Genomic DNA, 21,449 nt, shown 5'->3' with positions numbered 1-21,449 from the left:
GATTTACTTTTGTTTCCACTAAAACAAATGTTTGTCCACCTTGGTAAAAATGTACAAAATAAAAAAGATCCTGAGCTGATTCTTAAAAGTTAAGAAAGGTTTATTGGAATAGGGACTCCCTGTCATGGACTAGAGTGAGGAAAATGAACATACACTTCAGAATGAGGGAACAGCTGGAAAGTCATCTTGGGTTCAGAGGTGCAGATAAAAAGATATGAGGTCTTTAGGGATGTACACCATACCTCTGCTTTACTTCCCCAGTTCAGTCAGCTCTGTGAATTCTGCCCAGATGTTCAAGGAAAATGTAAATGAAAAAACATGGTGAAAATATGCAAAAAATAAATATTCTAATAAGAAAGGCTGGCACAAAACCATGTAAAATATGATTGCCTATACATGTGTCCATATATATATATATATATATATATATATATATATATATATATACACATACATATATATATGAGCACATATTAATTTATATGTTTAAAATATTAACCTTATGCTTCCTAAGCCATTTCTATATGCCACATAACACAATGGGGGTAATAAATGAATGACAAAAACCAAATGCATTTTATTTCCTTCACCTTAGGACTTACTTGAAGCCAAACAAAATGTTAAGGAAAAACAGCACAGTGGTAACTGAGTTTATTTTCCTGGGACTGACAGCTCCAGCAGAATTGCAACCTATACTCTTTGCGGTGTTCCTAGTCATCTACCTCATCACTGTAATAGGCAATGTGAGCATGATTCTCTTAATCAGAAGTGACTCAAAGCTTCACACTCCCATGTACTTCTTTCTCAGTCATCTTGCTTTTGTGGATCTCTGCTATGCTACCATGGTCACTCCTCAGATGCTGGTGAATTTCTTATCCAAAAGAAAAACTATTTCCTGCATTGGGTGCTTCATACAATTCAACTTTTTCATTTCCCTGGGTATCACAGACCATTACATGCTCACCATGATGGCTTATGACTGCTACATGGCCATCTGCAAGCCTCTGTTATACAGTAGCAAAATGTCCAGATGTGCTTGCATCTCTCTTGTTGCTTTTCCTTATAGTTATGGATTTGCAAATAGCCTTGTACAGACCATCCTGATGCTTCGTTTGTCCTTCTGTGGACCTAATGAGATCAATCACTTTTATTGTGCAGATCCGCCTCTCATGGTCCTTGCTTGCTCTGACACCTATGTCAAAGAAACAGCCATGTTTGTGGTGGCTGGATCCAACCTCACCTGTTCTCTCACCATCATCCTCTTCTCCTACGTCTTCATCTTCATCACCATTCTGCGCATGCGCTCTGCTGAGGGGAGGCGCAAGGCTTTTTCTACTTGTGGGTCCCACCTGACAGCTGTCACCATCTTTTATGGGACACTGTTCTGCATGTACCTGAGGCCTCCTTCTGAGACATCTGTGGAACAGGGGAAAATTGTTGCTGTTTTTTATATCTTTGTGAGTCCTATGTTAAAACCTTTCATCTACAGCCTGAAGAATAAAGATGTTAAAAAGGCAATAAGGACAGTTACCCAAAAGTAACTATTGATTAAGGTGTATATGGTCAGAGATATGTAAAATATCTTTATTATTGGACAAATTAAGGAGCATTTTAAATTTGTTAATCACTTTCTCTCATTGATCATTTTTTGCCTTTCATAATTCACACATAGCACTTATAATTTGTGCTCAGTGGTAAGAGTTTACAGTGCTGTATCTGTAAATTTTATTTTAAAAAAGCATAGAAATTAGAAGAGTAGAACATAAGCATTGCTACTGCTGGATAAAAGCAATGTGAAACAGCTGATTCCATCCATGGTACTCACACTGATACAATGTTATAGAAGATGGACTTTCCAAAGGCTATGGTCACTGTAATTCAAAACATTCGTATTGTGCTTATTAACCTCCAAATTATTTCCAAGAACTTTCAACCATAATAGGTGAACTTCTAAAAGTTCATTCAAATTATATGTTAGCTAAAAATTGAGGGGTATATATCAGATTATTACTCTAAGATATATCTTTCAAATGATCTATTGGAATATATTAGGAGTGTAGAAATGTCAAAAATTTCCCTTTAAAGAATTTTGTGATTGTTAACACAATTTCATTCCTATCAATATGGTTTTTCTCCTCCTCTTTTTGATTACAATTGTCTGTCCTTTTTAAATAGAGTGCATTAGCTGTTTTAGCCATTTTAATGTATAGTTATTTATGTGTGTAAAGTTCACTGCAGTGAAATGCTTTCATTTGTCTGCTGCCCATTCAAATTCATTTATAACATATCCACAACCTTTGATTTGTCTATTTTAAAATTATAATGTTTCTTTTTATTCATTCTTGAATTCTTTCTTAAAGATAAGATAGAGATAAAGATATTTATGTTTTCCTATAGATTTATATTTGTACATAGATGTAATGGTGGAATTGGAATGAAGGAACTCATGCTCAGTGGGCCAGGACTGTACAACTGAGCAAAATGAAGGTTGGATTTATTGATTTCCTTACAGTTTTACATTGGATGTATTGTGTAAATAGTCATTTTCCTTTGTAAAGATGTCTCCTTTGTTTTCTTCCAATGTTTTAGGGTCATGCTTTTGCATATTAAAGACTTTATTCTTCCTAGTTTTCCAAGTCTGGAGGAACATTATAAATTCAATCTTTAGAGGGAATCACGATAGCTGTGTATAATGCCACACACACAAAATCCCTGGAACATGGCTGGCAGAGACAAGAGGATCACAGCATTGAAGTCAGCCTGGGCTTTGAAATAAAGTCCTGGTATTTTTGTGTTAGAGTCATAATAGTATTATGAGCAATAATAAAAGATAAAATAGCATTGTATATTTCATATGACTAAATCTTTTCCTGAACTTCATTCACCATTATTGCTTAACATAAAAAAATGAAGATTATGACAGAGAGGAAATAAAACCTGAAAGACCGAACCTTCAGCATGGGTATACTAATAAATGGGGAAGAAAGAGAAAAAGATGTTTTAAGGATATTGACGATCACTCAGTGACAAACTGACCCAATCTTCCTGCCCTATGACTTATCCCTGGGTCAACCTCTTGATATGTTTGCACTTATGTTACTTAAAAAGTTTTTACTTGGGCTTGAGTGGATGTCCCATACTTTCTTTTGTTTCCATGTGCCATGGATAGAATTATATTTTAAAAATTTCCACAAATATTCGTATTTCCAAATTTTATATGAGTATGACAGTATTCAAGAATTCCTGAATGTGATGTGTTATACTATGAATTTACATACTACACAGTGGACTTCCCGGGTCAGTTCTGAACATGTATAAGGGGCAATCTAAAGGAGTCCATAATCCCTGTGAGGACCAAGGTACAGCTGTGTCATCCAGGAATCTTGCAGGTTATGTCTGGCCAGGAATCAGAAATGATTTTGAGATGCACTTGTCATGGTGGATGACAGCAGGGAAAATAGTAACCTGGAGGTAGATTAGAGGCCAAAAATTAGCACCAGGTAATGGATGCTGATTTAAGTTTCTGTTTCACACTAGTAGGAGGCCTCTTAAGTCACTTAAAGGGAAGAAGATTACAATATAACTGAATAGAAATTGCCTAAAGTGAAAAATCAACTACGAGATGATTTAAATCACTGACTATTCTAAGTTCAAAGCTTCTCGTTAACGGAAATCTAGAGTTCATATGTTCATGTAATACATCATTACGTATTGACCTAAGGAACCAAGTAATATAATAATTAGACTTTTTATTTGTTTTTGTTTTTTCTGAGATGAGAATAGAGAAACCTGATATACCTGTTGCCATAGGTATGCAAAGAGTAAAAACGCTTCAGTCATGGTGATCAAACATCCTGATACAATTGAAACACATGCACGCACAACACTTTTCCTATACTTTTTATTGTGACATTCTGTAACTGTCATTCAATCTATTTGGTTTATTCAAATGGGTGAAAAAATCTAATGTGATAATGTAATTGCAGAGGTTAATGGCAGAAAACAAAAGGCTTGAGGAAACAAGAGCAGTAGCTCTTTTCGCCAGAACCCAGTGAGAGTTGGAGTCAGAAAATCTCTTGCCTACTTCTTCAAGAAGAAATATCCAAAATGAGTCCTTCATAGATGGATAGCACCACTGTAGTGTGTTCATGTTGAAAAAAGAAGTGAATAAGAAAGAAACAAAGCAATTCCTCTCTCTTCCATTCCTCACCTCTTCATGGTTCCTCCCATTGTCCAAAATCAGTTTTAAATCAAATATCAAAGAAGATGTACTATGGGGTATGTAACTTCAAGGATACAAAGCAAGAGACAATGGATCTGGGTGGGAGGAGATGGGCAAGGAGAGAGTCCATAGCACACCTGTATTGTCTATCAAGATACAGTGGTCCTGTAGCTATGTATTAGTATTTCAATTAAAAATAACTACACAGCTCAAGATCAGTAGCTAGTTCAAGAAATATTCATTGGTTTTCCAATGTTTTGTGGATTCCAAAATTGTTTTCCCTCTGTCATGCTCTCTATTTGTTATGGTTTTTTACAATTTCTAAGTGAAGCAATAAAGGGCATTCAGCATAATCTGAATAATAATTCCCATTGTTTCATCGTTCTTTAAGGTTTGATTCCCTACTGACATTACAAAATAAGCTAAACTCATGCCCTTCACTATTTAGGATTTTCAGAACAGGAATATAGTGGTTTTTTTATTATCTAAATTATTTTCTCAAAGAAATAATTGAACCATTGGGATTTGGTTTCTATGAAACAATTCCATTATAAACTCTGCAGTTTCTTCATATTGATTCTAGCATCCTGAAATCACTCTCCTGCCAAGGTAGGATTAACCATAGTACTTTTAAATTAGTAAATCTAGAAATAAATATTTTAATTGATAAAAATTGGTGTGAATCATAATTTGATAAATTAGCAAATATATTTGTTAAAATGCTACTAATATTCTCAGGATATAGTGTTTATGACACTATACACTAGAGTGTTATTTAATAATGGAAAAGGACCTAGACCAATAGGGACATTAACTCTATCAGTATTGCTGGCTATTTCTAGTTGAGGAAGCACTTAGCTACAACATCTATTTTTCTTTATCCACAGATTGGCTATGGTTCTTGTTTCTAAGAAGCTTAGGCTTTGATGTATAATATTGTTCTTTATTAGACCTGCATTTTTCACCATAAAAATATCAGAGACTTCAACATTTTAAGTGTGTACTACATGCCAAAAATATTTTTGAAGATTTCACTGACTGTTTTATAGCTTGTTTGTGATTTTTTTCCTTAAAAGAAGAGACATTGACATAAAGCACTCAGTTAACATATTTGGGTTGCTCATTTCTTGCATTATCTCATTTCCAATAGTGAAAAGCTGATGGAGATGGTAGTTATTTGAATCTTGATTAATATTTCAATAAATAAAGTTATTAAAAATACCATTCCAGCACCAACAGTGTATTTGATTATTTGGCAATATTATGATTAAGTTCAGATGGGCTTTATGAGCTTAAAAAAAGGAAAACAGCACTATAAGTGGGTATATGTCATTGAAGAAGGATGTCAATTTTCCATGATAGTCTCTATGGTCAGTTTTATTCTGCTTAAAAATTGGAGGAATGAACTTAATTGTATTTTTCTTTTTCTTTTTCTGGAGCTGGGGATTGAACTCAGGGCTTGGCAAATGCTTGGCAAGCGCACTACCATTTGTGCCATGCCCTAGCCTTTTGGTTTCATATTTTGTTTTTGAGAAAGGATTACCTTAACTTTGCCCAGACTGGAATCCAATTCATGATCCTCATGCCTACCTCTCCTTTGTAGCTGGGTTAAACAATGCCACCACTGTGCCCACATAGATATTATCCTAAGTACTGTCCTAGTTATGTAATTATTATAGCATTATTTCACCAAGATCTAAAAAGTTTATGTTTTAAGAGACATATATTGAATTTAAGCTATAGGATTTTTGAAAAATTTCACAAGTATTAGAATGAGGTAGACATATAACAAATCATTTGAAGATTTGGTTGTCAATTTTTTTTCATTATTGCCCCATCATACCATTGATACAGTATGGTTTTATTTAAACAATTTTCCCTCATGACCATTTGACACAAACAGTATACATGAACATATATATCAATTTATATATATCTATAATTATTATTTATGTCTTTGTATATACATATATATGAATGCATAGAAAAAATTAAGATTTATTTTCCTCAACCCAATTATTTGCAATGTGGCAATAAATACTTAAAACAAATGAGATCTTGAGCTTTTCATAAAAGTTAAGAACTATTTCTTGGTATGAGGATCACCTGACATGGACTAGAGTGAGGAAGATGAGCATATATAAGGAGTGAAGGGATAATTTTGAATGATTTGGGGTTGAGAAGGGAAGATAGATCCTAGTTGTATAGAGATATTGCACCATTTCTGAGTTAACTTCCTCAAGTTTATTCAGCTGTGAAAAACAGAGAAGTTTCAATGGTGATAGCTGGCCTACCACATCCAAAGCTGCCTTTTAAAACAAAGAGTTGTAATTTCTAAGGACAGCAGTGTTTCTATCCATGTATTCAAGGAAAGTGAAAATGAACAAATAAAAATACTTTCAAAAAGATAAATATTATTCCTACATGAAAACCTTGTAATATAGGCTGTAATTACAGGCTTGTAATACAGACTGGAAGAAACTATTTAACATATGACTTCTTTTATATATATGTATATATATATATATCCATTTCACATTTAAAAATCAATCATATGCTTACTACATTATTTCTTTATGCCACATGCATTCATAAACTTGAAAGAGGAGGAGGAAATACCAGATGACATGATGGTGTTTATGAATGAATGAGAAAAGCCAGATACGTTTTGCTTCCTTTTCTTTAGGATTTATTTGAGGCGAAGCACACATAATGTTAAAGAAAAACAACACAGTGGTGACTGAGTTTATTTTCCTGGGACTAACAGCTCGAGCAGAATTGCAACTTGTACTTTTTGCGGTGTTCCTAGTAATCTACCTCATCACTGTAATCGGCAATGTTAGCATGATTCTCTTAATCAGAAGTGATTCAAAGCTTCACACCCATGTACTTCTTTCTCAGTCTTTGTGGATCTCTGCTATGCTACCACGGTCATTCCTCAGATGCTGGTGAATTTCTTATCCAAGAGAAAAATCATTTCCTTTATTGGGTGTCTTATGCAATTCCACTTTTTCATTACCTTGGTGATCACAGATTATTATATGCTTGCAGTGATGGCTTATGACCGCTACATGGCCATCTGCAAGCCTCTGTTATACAGTAGCAAAATGTCCAGATGTGCCTGCATCTCTCTTGTTGGTGCTCCTTATATTTATGGATTTGTTAATGGCCTTATACAGACCATCCTGATGCTTCGTTTGTCCTTCTGTGGACCTAATGAGATCAATCACTTTTATTGTGCAGACCCACCTCTCATGGTTCTTGCTTGCTCTGACACCTATGTTAAAAAAACTGCCATGTTTGTGGTGCCTGGATCCAATCTTATCTGTTTTCTCACCATCATCCTCATCTACATCTTCATCTTCATCACCATTCTGCGCATGCGCCCTGCTGAGGGGAGGCTCAAGGCCTTCTCTACCTGTGGGTCCCACCTGACGGTTGTCACCATCTTTTTCTGCACACTGCTTTGCATGCATCTGAGGCCTCCTTCTGAGACATCTGTGGAACAGGGGAAAATTGTTGCTGTTTTTTATATCTTTGTGAGTCCTATGTTAAACCCTTTCATCTATAGTCTGAGAAATAAAGATGTTAAGAGAGCAATAAGGAAAGTTTTCCAAAAGTAACTTTAAAGTGCACTATTTACAATATCCAAGCTATGAAAATAGTCAAGATTCCCCACAACTGACAAATGGATCAAGAAAATGTATTTATACACAATGGAATTATACTCAGCCACAAAGAAGAATGAAAATTGTCATTGACAAGTAAATGGATGGAAGTAGAAAACATGATCTTAAGTGAAGTTAGTCAGGTTCAGAAGGCCAAAAATCGCATGTTCTCCCTCATATGTGGATTATAGACCTAAAACAAATGCAGTAATATTATTGGACATGGGTCACACACTAAGGGGAGAACATGTACGGGAGAAATAGGGAAAGGAAACCTAAAATTTGAATGTGGTTGATATGCTCGCAGTGTAAGAGAGAATAAAGTAATCTTAAACTGGCAGAGGCCACTATGGGAAGAGGGCTAGGAAGTAGTGAAGAGGTCTGGCAGAGATGTACCAATGTGGGTTGCAAGTCACATGTACATGGAAGCAACTCTAGGAATTTCTCTGTGTAGTTATCTTTATCTCAAACTAGCAAAAACGATATGTGTTTCTTGTTATCTCTTATATTTTCTTTTTAACAAAATTAGAGAACAAGAGGGGGAAGCAGGTTCTACCTGCAACTGAGGAGGGGTGTGAGGAGGAAGGTGCCCAAACAATGTATACACATGTAAGTAAATATAAAAAAGATAAAATAAAAGTAGAAAGAAAAAGAAGGAAAAAAGGAAGGTATTTCTGATCATAGGTATGTGAGATATACTTATTATCTGACAAATAACTTAACATTTTAAATTGATAAATCAGTGTCCTTGATTATTTTTGTGCTTCAGAATTCACATGTTGTGCTTTCTAGTGTGTGTGCTCATTATACAGAACTTACTATGCATTTCTGATATTTTTAGAAACCATAGAAATTCTAAGACTAAGCCAGAAGCAATGTTACTGCTCTGTAAAATCAGGAAAGAACACATGATTCTGTCCATGCTGCCCAGGTTAGCCCTGATTCATAAACTGCAGAATAACCAAGTGCTATGGCAATGACAATACGTTAGGCTGATACACAGCTAAATAACTTCCAAAGTATTTTTGGAAGTGTATTTTGTTTGGATCATAGTGGTTGAGTTTTTCTGTTTTTAAAACTTTAGACAAATTGTATGGTAAATTAATATTTTGGTATATCTCAGATTATTACTCTAAGATACATATTTTGAATTATCTGACTAACCAGAGGGAATCCTCATACATTAGTTATTTTATAGAAGTGCCAAATTTCCCTTCAATGGGTTTGGTGTTCATCAAGGACTATGCATTGCCATTAATTTGTCACCTTTCTTCCCCTCTTTCATTTTCACTGCCTTTTCTCTTTAAACAGACTGAATTTGATGTTGTAACCACATAAATGTGCATTGAGTGTGTGATATTCATACCAATATAACACATTTATTTGTTCAATAATTATTTAAATTTCTCTTGGGTTTAATCCATAGCCTTTACCTGTTTTTAACTTGTGTATATATATATATATATATATATATGTATTGTGAATATATATAATATACCTATGTATTGTGAATATATATAATATATATATACACATGTATGTTCTTATTCATTTTAGACTTTTTTCTTGAAGATAAAACTCTTCCTTACTATATAGGATCAAATGTGTGTATACATATATATAAATATATACATTTTCCATTTTTTCTTTTTATTGTCATGTCTTTTGAAATGTTTCTTTTTCATAATGTTAAATGATTTATAATTCATTTTGTTGTTTCACTGTTTGCTCTTAGGAAATTAAATTATTTTCCACATATGATTAAGTTGCTATTTATCCATATCATTAAATTGATTTAGGGTTTCTCTTATTTATTTTGATGAACTATTTCCAACCTAGAGCTAAAAATTGGGAATAATATAACAAGTCCTGTTGTAAGTGCAATTAATCATTAAATTTTCACATGTTGTAACTTTTGTTTCAGATATTTCAAAGAGTTTGATACTGTGAAATCAACTTCTCACTAGCTGATTCTTTTTCTTTCTCCATTTTCCATGGTAAACAATTTAATGTTCTTATCCCTGTGTAGAGTTATGTTATTTGCCATTATCTATCTATAGAAATATATAGTATTATTTTGATGGGTTTATAACTTGATAAAAATAAAATAAGTATTGTCTTTCTGTAATTATTTTAACTTTCACTAACATTGTTAGGTTTAGTTATGCTGATTCACATAGCAACAATTTTTATTGACAGAAAAACCTATTCATTCTACTCTTGATAGAAATTACCTTTCCACTTTCTTGATAACATGAAAACCCAGTGACAAATTTGCTTGTGTAATTTTAAACATATAGCTGTGATAGAGTTCCTCTAATGAAGGCTGATAATTTTTCATTACAAGATATGAGCATTTTTATGTTTACTATTCGTCTTCAATTGCTTAAGCAATTTGCATTCTTTCCAACAAAAAGTGAGTGTTGTCATTAGACACTTTCTTGCCAATGTGGGGAGTTTTCAGACTTCTTAAATTTTCCCCAATCTGAAGTAGGCCATGTGGATTTTCATTTCCTGAGTTTATATTATCATTACAAATAAAGTTAAGTGTTTTAAAAGCATTGATGCTAATCAAGATTCCTCTGTTTTCAGTTGTATGTCCATATCCATTGTCCACTTTTCACCAGGAGTGTTCTATCCTTATTGCATGCACTTATAATACTTCCTGTGCATAATGTACTAGGTACCAATCCCTTAATGTTACGTGCAGTGCAGATTTTTTCAACAATTTATAGCTTGGATTTCATTTTTGTGAATGATATAATTGATGATGTGAAAGTTATTCATTTAACATAGTTCAAATTTATTAATCTAATTTTGGTTGTATTTTGCATATATTTAACCAATTATTTCCTTTTGTAAAGATATATATCCTTCCAACATTTTAGGATCTTGCTTTTGCATATTAGGGACTTTATTCTTTCTATTATTTTAATTCTTGTAGAACAGAATGAGATCTTAATGTTTAAAGAAAATCATCAATTTTCCATGTTTTGAATACTTTACACATATTTGTAATTCAATTTGTAGTGCAAACTGTCATGTATCAAATTTTTAGATGTGCATCCTTCCATTTATGAAATCTCTATTCTATGATCAATTTGTTACTTTTTTCATGAATAAAAATTATCTTAATAATAGCATAACTGCTTGTTATCTAGAACCTTACATTAGAATATTTTCTTCAAGTATCTATGTGGAAAATATCTTTAAAATGCATGCAAGCACCTGGAGTCTGTCTCTAGCATACCTATCCATCACTTCTTCAAAAGGCTCATGAAACTTACTCCTTTCCTCTCATAGTGGTGATAGGAGAATGTGAAAGAAAAAAGTGAATTAGCATATTTTTAGTCTTATGTCTAGTCACTTATTTTGGTAACTACCATTAAAGTATTCTCTGTTTGTGGTTTAACATGCTTAGTAAAGTGTCCTCAACATTTCCTATTATTTGCTTATCCTTCTCTTCTCTCTCAAATAAGATCAGTTCCCAAATCAGAAGATAGGTATGGTTCACATGGATAATAGTAGTATATTGAGAAAAATAAAGCAAGCATTGATAGGAAGTGATGGTATGACAGTAGAGCTCTCTGTAAAAATGACATTTGAGAAAGATTGGATGGGTACAATACCACATGAATGTTTGTGGAAGAGTTTCTAGGTGTACTCAAAGTGAACACACAAAGGCTCTGAGGCAAAATGATCTTTGGTTTTTAAAGAAATAGCAAGGAGACAAATGTATGTGGGCTAGTGTGAGAAATTAAAGAAGAGAATGAATTTCAGTTTTTAAGGTGTTTGGGAATGAGTGGATGATTACAAGGGCCTTTACTATTTCATATCATCTAGTAAAAGCTGTCTTTCTCCAAGTCCATATTACAAGTAGCATGAAGAAAATCAACTTTGATTTTGTTGTCTACCCTACAATATGAAGTAAAGTTCTTCTGTTCCATAAATTAAGCTGATTAAATATTTTGGGTGAATGAATAAATTAATGAAATCAGAGCTGTATGATAGAAGAAATGAATAGAATAGTATTTTAACAGTCATTCTGAAGTTTAGAGAATCTAATAATATCTGCTCATTTAATTCAATACTGTGTTCAATGGAGCCCCCGAAACATGAAACACATTTTGTTCTTTAAATGCCTACTCTCCCAGGAAGCAGTACCTCACTGGAGATAAAAATAGTTCAATTAACTCATCAAGAATCAAATGAAATTTTAATTCTACATTGCCATAGTTCAGATGTTAGACTTCTGAGTGTTTTGTAGAAACTAAATCTCAAGATTAATAGTCTCAGATTCAGAAGCAGCATTTCTATTGTTTGTGAAATTAACTGACCATGTCTTAATTCTCCCATAACTAATGTCTTTATTCCACTTATAGGTGTGTGTGTGTGTGTGTGTGTGTATGTGTGTGTGTTTCCATATCTTTAAACAGCATTAAAGAAAAGTTGCAAAAATTTTAAGTGGTTATTTTACAGGCAAGATTTTAGCAGGCTTTAGCAACAGGAAGATCAGTGTAAAACAGCATTTCAATCCAATTGAAAAATGATGTTAAGCTGTGCCATTGTGGTAGGAACAGAAGTGATAGGAGATAGTTGTCTTATAGATTTGAAGGTACTTTAGGTAAAAATAACAAAATTACCTGATGGACTGGTTCTGGAATGTGGGAGAGTGAGCAGTGATATGAATTGCTTCCATACGTATTTGTCTATTTTCAAAAATTTCTTCTGAGCAAACGAACATACTGAGTTCTTATTAATTTGAGGTGGGAAATCAATGTTTGAAGCAAATTAGCAAAATACATTAGGATATAAGATTTGGTCATATTGACTTGCTATTTGATATTCATATGGGGATGTAAGCATATAAATTATAAATCTTGAGTTTGGAAATGAGGTGAGGGATGGAGGTATAAATTGAGGTGTTGTAATATTCAGATAATATTTTAAGGTCTGAGAATAAATAATATTTCCAAAGAAGAATGGAAGTAAAAATGAGAAGAGGATCAAGGACCAAACTACTCAAAATCAAAAATCAAGGAGAAAGGAAGAATATGACAAATAATGAGAAAGAGAAATCTACATGATAGAAGGAAAACATAGAAAGACTTGTGTCCTGGTGTACAAGACAAGAAAGTTATTGAAGAAAAACTAAGCAATCACTGATGTCAGATGTCATTGATAAATCAAGAAAGGTGAAGATTTAAAATTGACCACTGGATTTAGTAATGTAAAGGCCATTAATAATTTTCAAGAGTAGTTTCCATGCAGTGATGAAAGGAAAGCCTGGTTAGGGTAGGCTTAAAAGAAACTAGTCTAAGTAGAATTGGATATGGAAAGTATATTTAGTGTGTCAATACATATTTTTGATTGCCACGAAGAAGGCAAAAGAAAAAAATGATAAAGTCTTGAAGGCAGTAGGATCCAGGGAGGAAGTGAAAAAAATTGGGAAGTAGGGTAAGCTATGGACTAACAAGAATGAATCTCCAAAGACCTCACACGAATATACACAGACACATGCACATATATTCATTTTAAAATAAAATGCATTAATGAGTTTACATAAGGACTCATTTCTTCTTTAATTCAATAAAAAATACAGAGCTATAATTCACAGGTTCTCAGAAAATCTTAGAAGTAATCTGTGAAGAGTGAATGAATATTTGATTTTTTTTGTATGCTTATTTCTCCAATTTATTTTGTTTGTCCCTTTTGTATCCCTGTAAAGGAATCACCCATTCTGAGACAAAGGGATGAGCAATCATACAACAGTGACTAAATTCATTCTTTTGGGATTCAAGGATCACCATCAAGAATAACTGTACTTTTTGGTGATCTTTCTAGTCATGTATCTGATCATTGTGGTCAGAAATCTTGGCATGCTCCTACTTCTCAAGATCATTCAGGAATCCACACTCCAATGTAGTTTTCCTCAGTTCCTTATCTCTTTTCATTTGTGTTCTTTCTGTCATTAACTTAAAAACGCCAGTAAAGTCCTGAGAAAAGAACACATTCATTTCACTTAATGAATGTGCTACTCATTTGCTATTTTGGTTCCTTACTTGCCATAGAAAGAAACCTGTTGGCTATTATAGGCTATGACTGTTTCATAGACATCTTTGTCATTTACAAAGTCATGACATCCACCCCTGCCAATCTCAGTGTTCTTGTAGCATTGGCAATATATCTTACAGGGTTTATGAGTGCTGCTGTTCACACTAGTTGGCCTTCCAGTTTGTCCTTCTGTTGCTCAATATCATCAACCACTCTTTTTGTGATACCCCTCCAGAAACTCTTCTATTCTGACATACATGTCAATGAAGTAACTTTTTCTTTTTCCAGTTTTGATGAACTGAGCTGCTTCAAGATGGTCCATATTTCTTATCTCTACATCCTCACTGTCATCTTGAGCATCCATTGTCGTGAAGGGAAGCACAATCTTCTCTACCCACACTTTCCAATGATGGTGAGGACCTCTTCACTGATGCCCTCATGCTCACGTATGTGTACCCCAACTCCAACTATACAATGGACCAAGGGATAGTAGGATCTGTGATTTATTCAATGATGATCTCATGATGAATCCTTTCACCCACATTCTGAGAAGCAAGGAGACAAAAATTTCTTGTCATTTTTAAACTTATTTATATCTCAAAAATCTAGTGGGAATAACTGTGATTATTTTTACCATAAACAACTGATAAATATTTGAGGAAGTAGATATGTTTAATTTGATTTACATTCCACAGTGATACTTATATCAAAACAACACATAGTACCCCACTAATATGTACAATTTTTATTTTTAATGTATCAGTAAAAATCCATTTAATTAAAAGTGGAAACCCTCTTTTTCCTTTATTTTGAATCATAGAACCATAGATTGATGATTTATAGAGAATGTCAGATATTACCAAATTCACCTGCACTAACTCTGGCCCCATTACATTAATTTATGAGACTTATTTCTGATAGTGGAGACTGGCCACACATTTCAAACATCTTGGGGAACATGGTCTCTCTGTATTAATCCTATTGATTCTACAGAACTGAATGCTCAAAAATAACCAAATATTTTATTTAGCATGTTATTCACAGGAATTGAGTGCAGTAACAAAGTTGCAGGGACAGAGAAAGAAGGCATGTCAAAACCAGTGATTCTAAAGTCTTCTATGACTGATGATTTACGCTTGGATGCTGGTTTAACTATTAGCCAAGAGGAGATGAGAGAAGGCTTATATGTCAGTGCTTAGGGTCTGCTTCTTGCTCCCAGTGAATCAAAGGGAAAAATTAGAAGTAAATCCTGATTGTAAGGTCAAAAACCAAGACTTCCCAACTTGGAAAAGTAATCAATATGGCCAAGGAAGTACTGGGAACAAACTACAGGGTAAATAGATATAATATATAATATAGATAGATAGATAGAGATATTATATGTATAAATAGATATTATATATATACATTTATGGATTTCCATAGATTTGACTGGTATTTTTATAACTGGTATGTTCCTCAGTAGTGTTGAATTTCTTTAAGTATAATGATCATGGATATGTGAACTTTTCAAGTTGGTGAGTGTGTGTAGGAGTTACAATCTTACAGATGGTTAGGGACAATACAATATGATACAGTGACTATGGAAAATATATGGAGGTGCTTCAAAAATTGAAAATATAACTACTATGTCATCCAGGAATACTACTTTCTTGGTATATGTGTAAAAGAATGGAAATCAGGACTTTGAGTTTTATGTTCAGTGCATTGTTATTAAAAATAGATAAAAAATGGACAAAAAACTCAGATGGCCAATGATGGATATGTGGATAAGAAAATGTGGCATATAAATATATAAAATTACTATTCATACTTAGAACATTTTCATGTGACAGTGTCATTAAACCCAGAGGACATTATACTATAAGTCAGTCATAGAAAGGCAAATACTGTAAGATTCCCTTTATATGAAATGTCTATAGTTGTCAAAAAGAATCGAGAAATTATACCTTATGTTAAATATTCTTACCCCATTAGAAAAGAAAATTAAGGAAAAAGGCTGTGCTTCTGCAGAGCTTGTAAGATAAACACTGATAAGTTTGAAATTATACAAAATATGACCAAGGCAGCCTATTTGCTTCATGATCCCAGAATGTTCCAATTAAAGTTAAGAAAGGTGATTCCCATTGTGAAACCCATCTCTGCTTTTCCTCAGTCTCTCTGAGAATTGCTTTAAGAGGCCCCCCCCACCTCCCTCTTCTTTATATAAATAGGACCACATTTTATAGAGGCATCAAGATACTTCCATTATCAGAGGTTGACCAAACCAGAAGTAAGTCCTGGTGTTTTTACTTTCTTTTTTGAGTCAAGTAGAAATTATACTACAGTTACATTCATTTACCAGCTTTAAAAGTCAGGATTATCTTGACTTTGAAAATCAGTGGGGGACAGGAATCTTGATTTTAAGTTCTGAAAGAAGATATTTTCTCTTGGGTGTGTACAAAGAAGTAGAGAGAGGAAGCCAGCTATGAAGAGTATCAATTATATTTCTAATACCAGTTATTATACCCTAACTTTATTCAGATTTTAAGTCACCTACAAGGTTACTTTGTTAAAAAGAAACTGATCATTATAGTTGTTGTTTATTGCTTGTCTCTACCTTAAAAGTCCAAATTGGCAAAATTATATTTTACCTGCAGGTGTTTAGGAGAAATTTAACTTTGCTGAACCCTGTTTCCCAATAATATGTCATGTACAGGTAGTCTTTTCTGCTGCTTTTACCAGCAGAATTTGACCTTCAATATCTTATAGAACTGTCACTGGTCCAAAACAACCAGGGTAAAGAAATACTTCACTCAATAACTGAAGACATAAGACCATTTTCTGATGTGGGACTGGGCTTGTTTTAATAGAAGAGTTCATGGACTTATGTATTTTTTTGGTAAGAAATTGAGGATAGACATTTGCCCTCAACAATGACTATAATTTCAGTGGTATTTTGAAGAGTTCGTATAAACAAACAAAAAATCCAAAAAACGTAAGGGACTATTCTAAAAATTAATTATTTTTCTTTTCTTTTTTTATTGTTGTGCTTGATGGGGCTATATTGTGGCATTTACAAAAGCTTTTACAATATATCAAATATATCATACTTGAATTCAGCCTCTCCATCATTCTCCTTCATTCCCCCCTCATTTTATTTTTCTTTTTCTCTGAGTTTCTTTTCACTCACTTGTAATTACTGTATAACCTCCAAGATCTACCTAGACAGCTAGCGCTTAGAAATTGGCTACCTGCTGGTCCATTCTCACTTATGCTATAACACTGAGAACTTCCTTCCTTCCTTTCTTCCTTCCTTCTTTCCTTCCTTCCTTCCTTCCTTCCTTCCTTCCTTCCTCCCTCCCTCCCTCCCTCCCTCCCTTCCTTCCTTCCTCCCTTCCTTCCTTCTTTTCTTTTTTTCTCTTTCTAAGGAGGCAGGCTCATCTTCTCCTTATCCCCACTCTCAGGACTGATATCCTGTGTCCTTCAGATACAACTGGGTCATGACACAGTCCTGAGTACGACTGAAGGACACAGGTATGCATTTTATACAGTTGCACAAGGCTCTGGACTGAGAAGATTTCCAAACTTGGTCTGATGCTCCACTTTCACAAGCTTGAAATTTCTAATTTTTTGAACAAGCATCTTTACATTCTTATTTTCAAGTGGACCCAGTGTATTGTGTTTTGTGGTCCCAGGATTTATAATTTCTGGCTTTCTTTTCTCTTTGAACTATCCAACCACTGGTTGTTGCTCTGTCAAGTTAAGGCTCATGGAGTGCAGAAGTAGCAAGCCCACATGTTCCTTGTTCAGGTGTTCCCCTTTCCCTCTGGAAATATAGAAGCAGCAAGATCTGCTTGTGTATTTCTTTGTGTTTGTGCACTTATCTTACTTATAATCTTAGATTTTTGGTTTTTGCTTTTCTGTCTTTTACTTGAACTGGATGTTACTGGATTACATGCAAGACACAGAGCTTTTAGGTCAAAACTGCTTAAAATACTACAGGCAATCATTAAGTAACACACAACAAATAATCCCTCATGCATATGACCTCAAGTATAATTCCTGGCTGTATCTTTTCTTAAAAATATGAAATGCTTACATTTTGTTTGCTTTCTTCCCATATTTCTCTGTTCAATTTTCTGACATCTGTTCTTTCTGTGGCTTCCAGAAAAGAGAATCTTGAAAATATCTCATATGCTCCTTTCTCCTAATACACAAATGTGGTTTTTTTTAGAATATTTTCTGCTAGACACTTCTTGAAGAGTAGCTATAAGTAATCACTGACCACTGTTCTATAGTGAAGATTGTTTGGTATTAGTCATGGGAAAGTCATAGGTAGAAACTGATCAGACTTTTAAAGGAGTGAACATTTGTGTTTTAGGGAAACTCTCAGCCAGAATTTTGTGTCCCCTTCTTCATGAAATCTGTGCTTAGATAATTGCTAACATTTCAATATAAACACCACATGGTATCTTTGTGTCTTCTCCATATCCTTTTTTTAAAAAAGACTTAAATTATTGTTATGTATTCTTTCTTCATTCATTGATAAAGACAAATTTCACTTCAAAGTGAAATCTTCCTTGATCTTATTTGCTATTTGAAATAGCATTTATTTACTCACAATTCTCTTAGTTTCCACTCAGTAGAAAGAATATAGAGGGAAGAATTGTAATGAGTTGCATTGTGATAAGTCTATAAATTCATATATCAAGCTAACATCAGATTTACCCTTACTACTATACTCTCTTACCTTCTCCTCTCTCTCCCCATTGCCTTACCCTTCCCTAAATGTCTGTCCCCATTTTTCAGTCATTTTGCTTGTTTTCCTGGTTTGTTTAATTGTTCTCACATGTAAGAGAAAACATGCAATACTTCTCTTTCTGTATATGGCTGATTTCACAGAGCAGTATAACCTCCAGTTCTATCCATTTTCCAAAAAAATGATATGATTTCATCCTTTTTGACTGAAGAAAGTTCTTATGAGTTGCCCAATATTCTACAACTTTAACTGTTTCAGTATTTGGTTGAATAATTAGCTTTGCAAGAAATTGACTTGTACCTAAGCTATCAAAAATACTTAGTTTTCCTCAGTAGATGAGGACATGTAAAACTCTGAGGGAGGTGGCTATAACTAAACCTGGATAATAATTCATTCTTTCAGGCTACCGTGTGTTTTCTTCTTAAAAAATAATATGCTAGTAGTCATGGCATAATGATAAACTGGACTTTGTTCTTGTCCTTGAAGAACTTATATAGTAGTGAAAAGCGTTCTATGTTGGATATACTGGAAGCATAGAACGTAAAGAGAGTAAATCAGTCTCAAACAAGATGGGAGTAGGAATGCTTCTCAAAGCTGTGGCCTTTAATCCTAACTTTGTAAGATGAATAGATTGGGAGCCAAAAAAAATGCATGGAAATACAGTAGATGTAGCTAAGTTTTACTTATGAATACAAGTACAAATGTAAGTGTGAATATAGATATAAACAGAAATGTATTGTAGTGATTTAATACAAACAAACAAAATAATGTCTTAGTAGAAACATTAACAAATATTATAGTAAAAATTTTTTTGTTGAAAAAAAAGAATATATGTGGACAAAACACAAGAGCCAGGGTGTGTGGCGGGTGGGGAAAATGGCCCAAACAATGTATGGAAATATGAATAAATGAATAAATAAACCAAAAAAATTTTTTGTTGATATACTTAAATGAAATATGATTTTTGACTGGAATTAATTTGTATCTTTATACCTGCTTGATCTTTATAGGCTTAAGCACAGACCCTGAGTCTCAGGAAATGTCTTCAACAAACAGCAGCGCAATAACAGAATTCATTTTGCTTGGGCTGACGGATCGTCCAGAACTCCAGCCATTCCTCTTCATGCTGTTTCTGACTGTTTACTTTGTCACCATCTTAGGCAATCTGGGTATGATAGTGTTGATCAGACTGGATTCTCACCTTCATACACCTATGTACTTCTTCCTCACCAACTTGGCGTTTGTGGACTTGTGCTACACGTCGAATGCAACCCCACAAATGTTGACTAATTTCTTATCAGAAAAGAAGTCCATTTCCTTTGTTGGCTGCTTTATACAGTGTTACATTTTCATTGCACTTCTCCTCACAGAGTTTTATATGCTGGCAGCAATGGCCTATGACCGCTACATGGCCATATGTGACCCTCTGTGCTACAGTGTGAAAATGTCCCGGCTAGTCTGCATTTGCCTGGCCACATTTCCTTATGTCTATGGCTTCTCAGATGGACTTTTCCAAGCCATCCTGACCTTCCGCTTGACCTTTTGTAGATCCAATGTCATCAACCACTTCTACTGTGCTGACCCACCACTCATTAAGCTTTCATGCTCTGATACTTATGTCAAAGAACACGCCATGCTCATATCAGCTGGCTTCAACCTCTCCAACTCCCTTACCATCATCCTTGTGTCCTATACCTTCATTATTGCAACCATCCTCCGGATCAAATCAGCAGAGGGAAGATGCAAAGCATTCTCCACTTGTGGTTCCCACATGATGGCTGTGACTTTGTTTTATGGGACTCTCTTCTGCATGTATGTAAGACCACCCACCAATAAGACTGTTGAGGAATCCAAAATAATGGCTGTCTTCTACACCTTTGTAAATCCAGTGCTTAATCCATTGATCTACAGTCTGCGGAACAAAGATGTAAAGCAGGCTTTGAAGAATGTGCTCAGACAAAATATGGTCAGGACAATGTCAGTGCCTCCACTTTCCAATAAAACATAACTCTATAATTTTGTTCTAAATGCATTTGTGTTTTGGTGATGAGTTTTATTCTCCATGGCTATATCTTGAGTGTCCCAGGTAAATGCTCATGTTTGTAGGAAAATTACCAGCACTTGTTTTTCTATCCCTTGCTCCTCCACATGTGTTCTAAGGTCAACAGCATAAGCGTGACCTTGGAGGTTATTATTTTTAGAAATGCAGAATCACATTCTACTCCTCAGATCTACTGTGTTCAAATCTGTAGTTCAGTCAAATCCCCAGGAGATTTCTAAGCATGGTAAACTTTGATTAGCACTAGGAAAACTGGTATTTCCAGGACACTAGTGTGTTCTTACTGTTTACAAGAGTAAACAGGATAAACACATTTTCAACTTAGTCCCTTCCATTCCCCTTTTCATTTGTCTTCTTGTGGAAGAATCTTTAAGACTCTTGAGTTACTAAGTAAAGTCAGAAACTCTGCATCATGATAATGGTTTCCTATTCCTTATGAATGTGCTGTGTAGTAAACATAATGCCATTTTTTTCCATGGCTAAGTGCACATACAGCATATGGTCTGTTTATATGTACCATGGAAGTGAGGATTTTATCTAGGAAAAGAAATAAATTGTTTTGGAATTTTAAAAACTCAAAAAAATCAGTACAGGTTTATCCTCAAGACTTCTGCTAAAATGAATAAATTAAGGGACAAATAAAGAGTCTTCTCACCAAAATGTTTGTTTATTGCCCCAAAGTGCTAAGTATTTCCTAAACTTCAA

The 21,449-nt window shown here is 34.2% G+C and overlaps 3 protein-coding genes across 3 annotated transcripts; all 3 read left to right on the top strand.

The window, feature by feature from the left end:
* The first annotated feature begins 617 nt into the window (after window positions 1–617).
* On the top strand, window positions 618–1,541 carry LOC109676762 (olfactory receptor 5M5-like). The gene has a single exon (XM_074069280.1). The coding sequence runs from the start codon at window positions 618–620 to the stop codon at window positions 1,539–1,541; it is 924 nt and encodes a 307-aa protein (XP_073925381.1).
* A 5,393-nt stretch (window positions 1,542–6,934) lies between these two features.
* Window positions 6,935–7,845, top strand: LOC141421749 (olfactory receptor 5M5-like). The gene is given in 3 exon segments (XM_074069272.1): window positions 6,935–7,101; window positions 7,103–7,123; window positions 7,125–7,845. Coding segments are annotated over 3 exon segments (909 nt in total).
* An 11,879-nt stretch (window positions 7,846–19,724) lies between these two features.
* On the top strand, window positions 19,725–20,693 carry LOC141418477 (olfactory receptor 5M11). The gene has a single exon (XM_074059166.1). It carries the CDS (start codon window positions 19,725–19,727, stop codon window positions 20,691–20,693), a length of 969 nt encoding a protein of 322 aa, XP_073915267.1.
* The last annotated feature ends 756 nt before the right edge of the window (window positions 20,694–21,449 follow it).

The sequence above is a fragment of the Castor canadensis genome, chromosome 1, assembly GCF_047511655.1.
Source record: "Castor canadensis chromosome 1, mCasCan1.hap1v2, whole genome shotgun sequence".
NCBI lineage: Eukaryota > Metazoa > Chordata > Mammalia > Rodentia > Castoridae > Castor > Castor canadensis.
The sequence above is the reverse complement of the archived record's forward strand: the minus strand, read 5'-3'. Positions and strand labels throughout refer to the sequence as shown.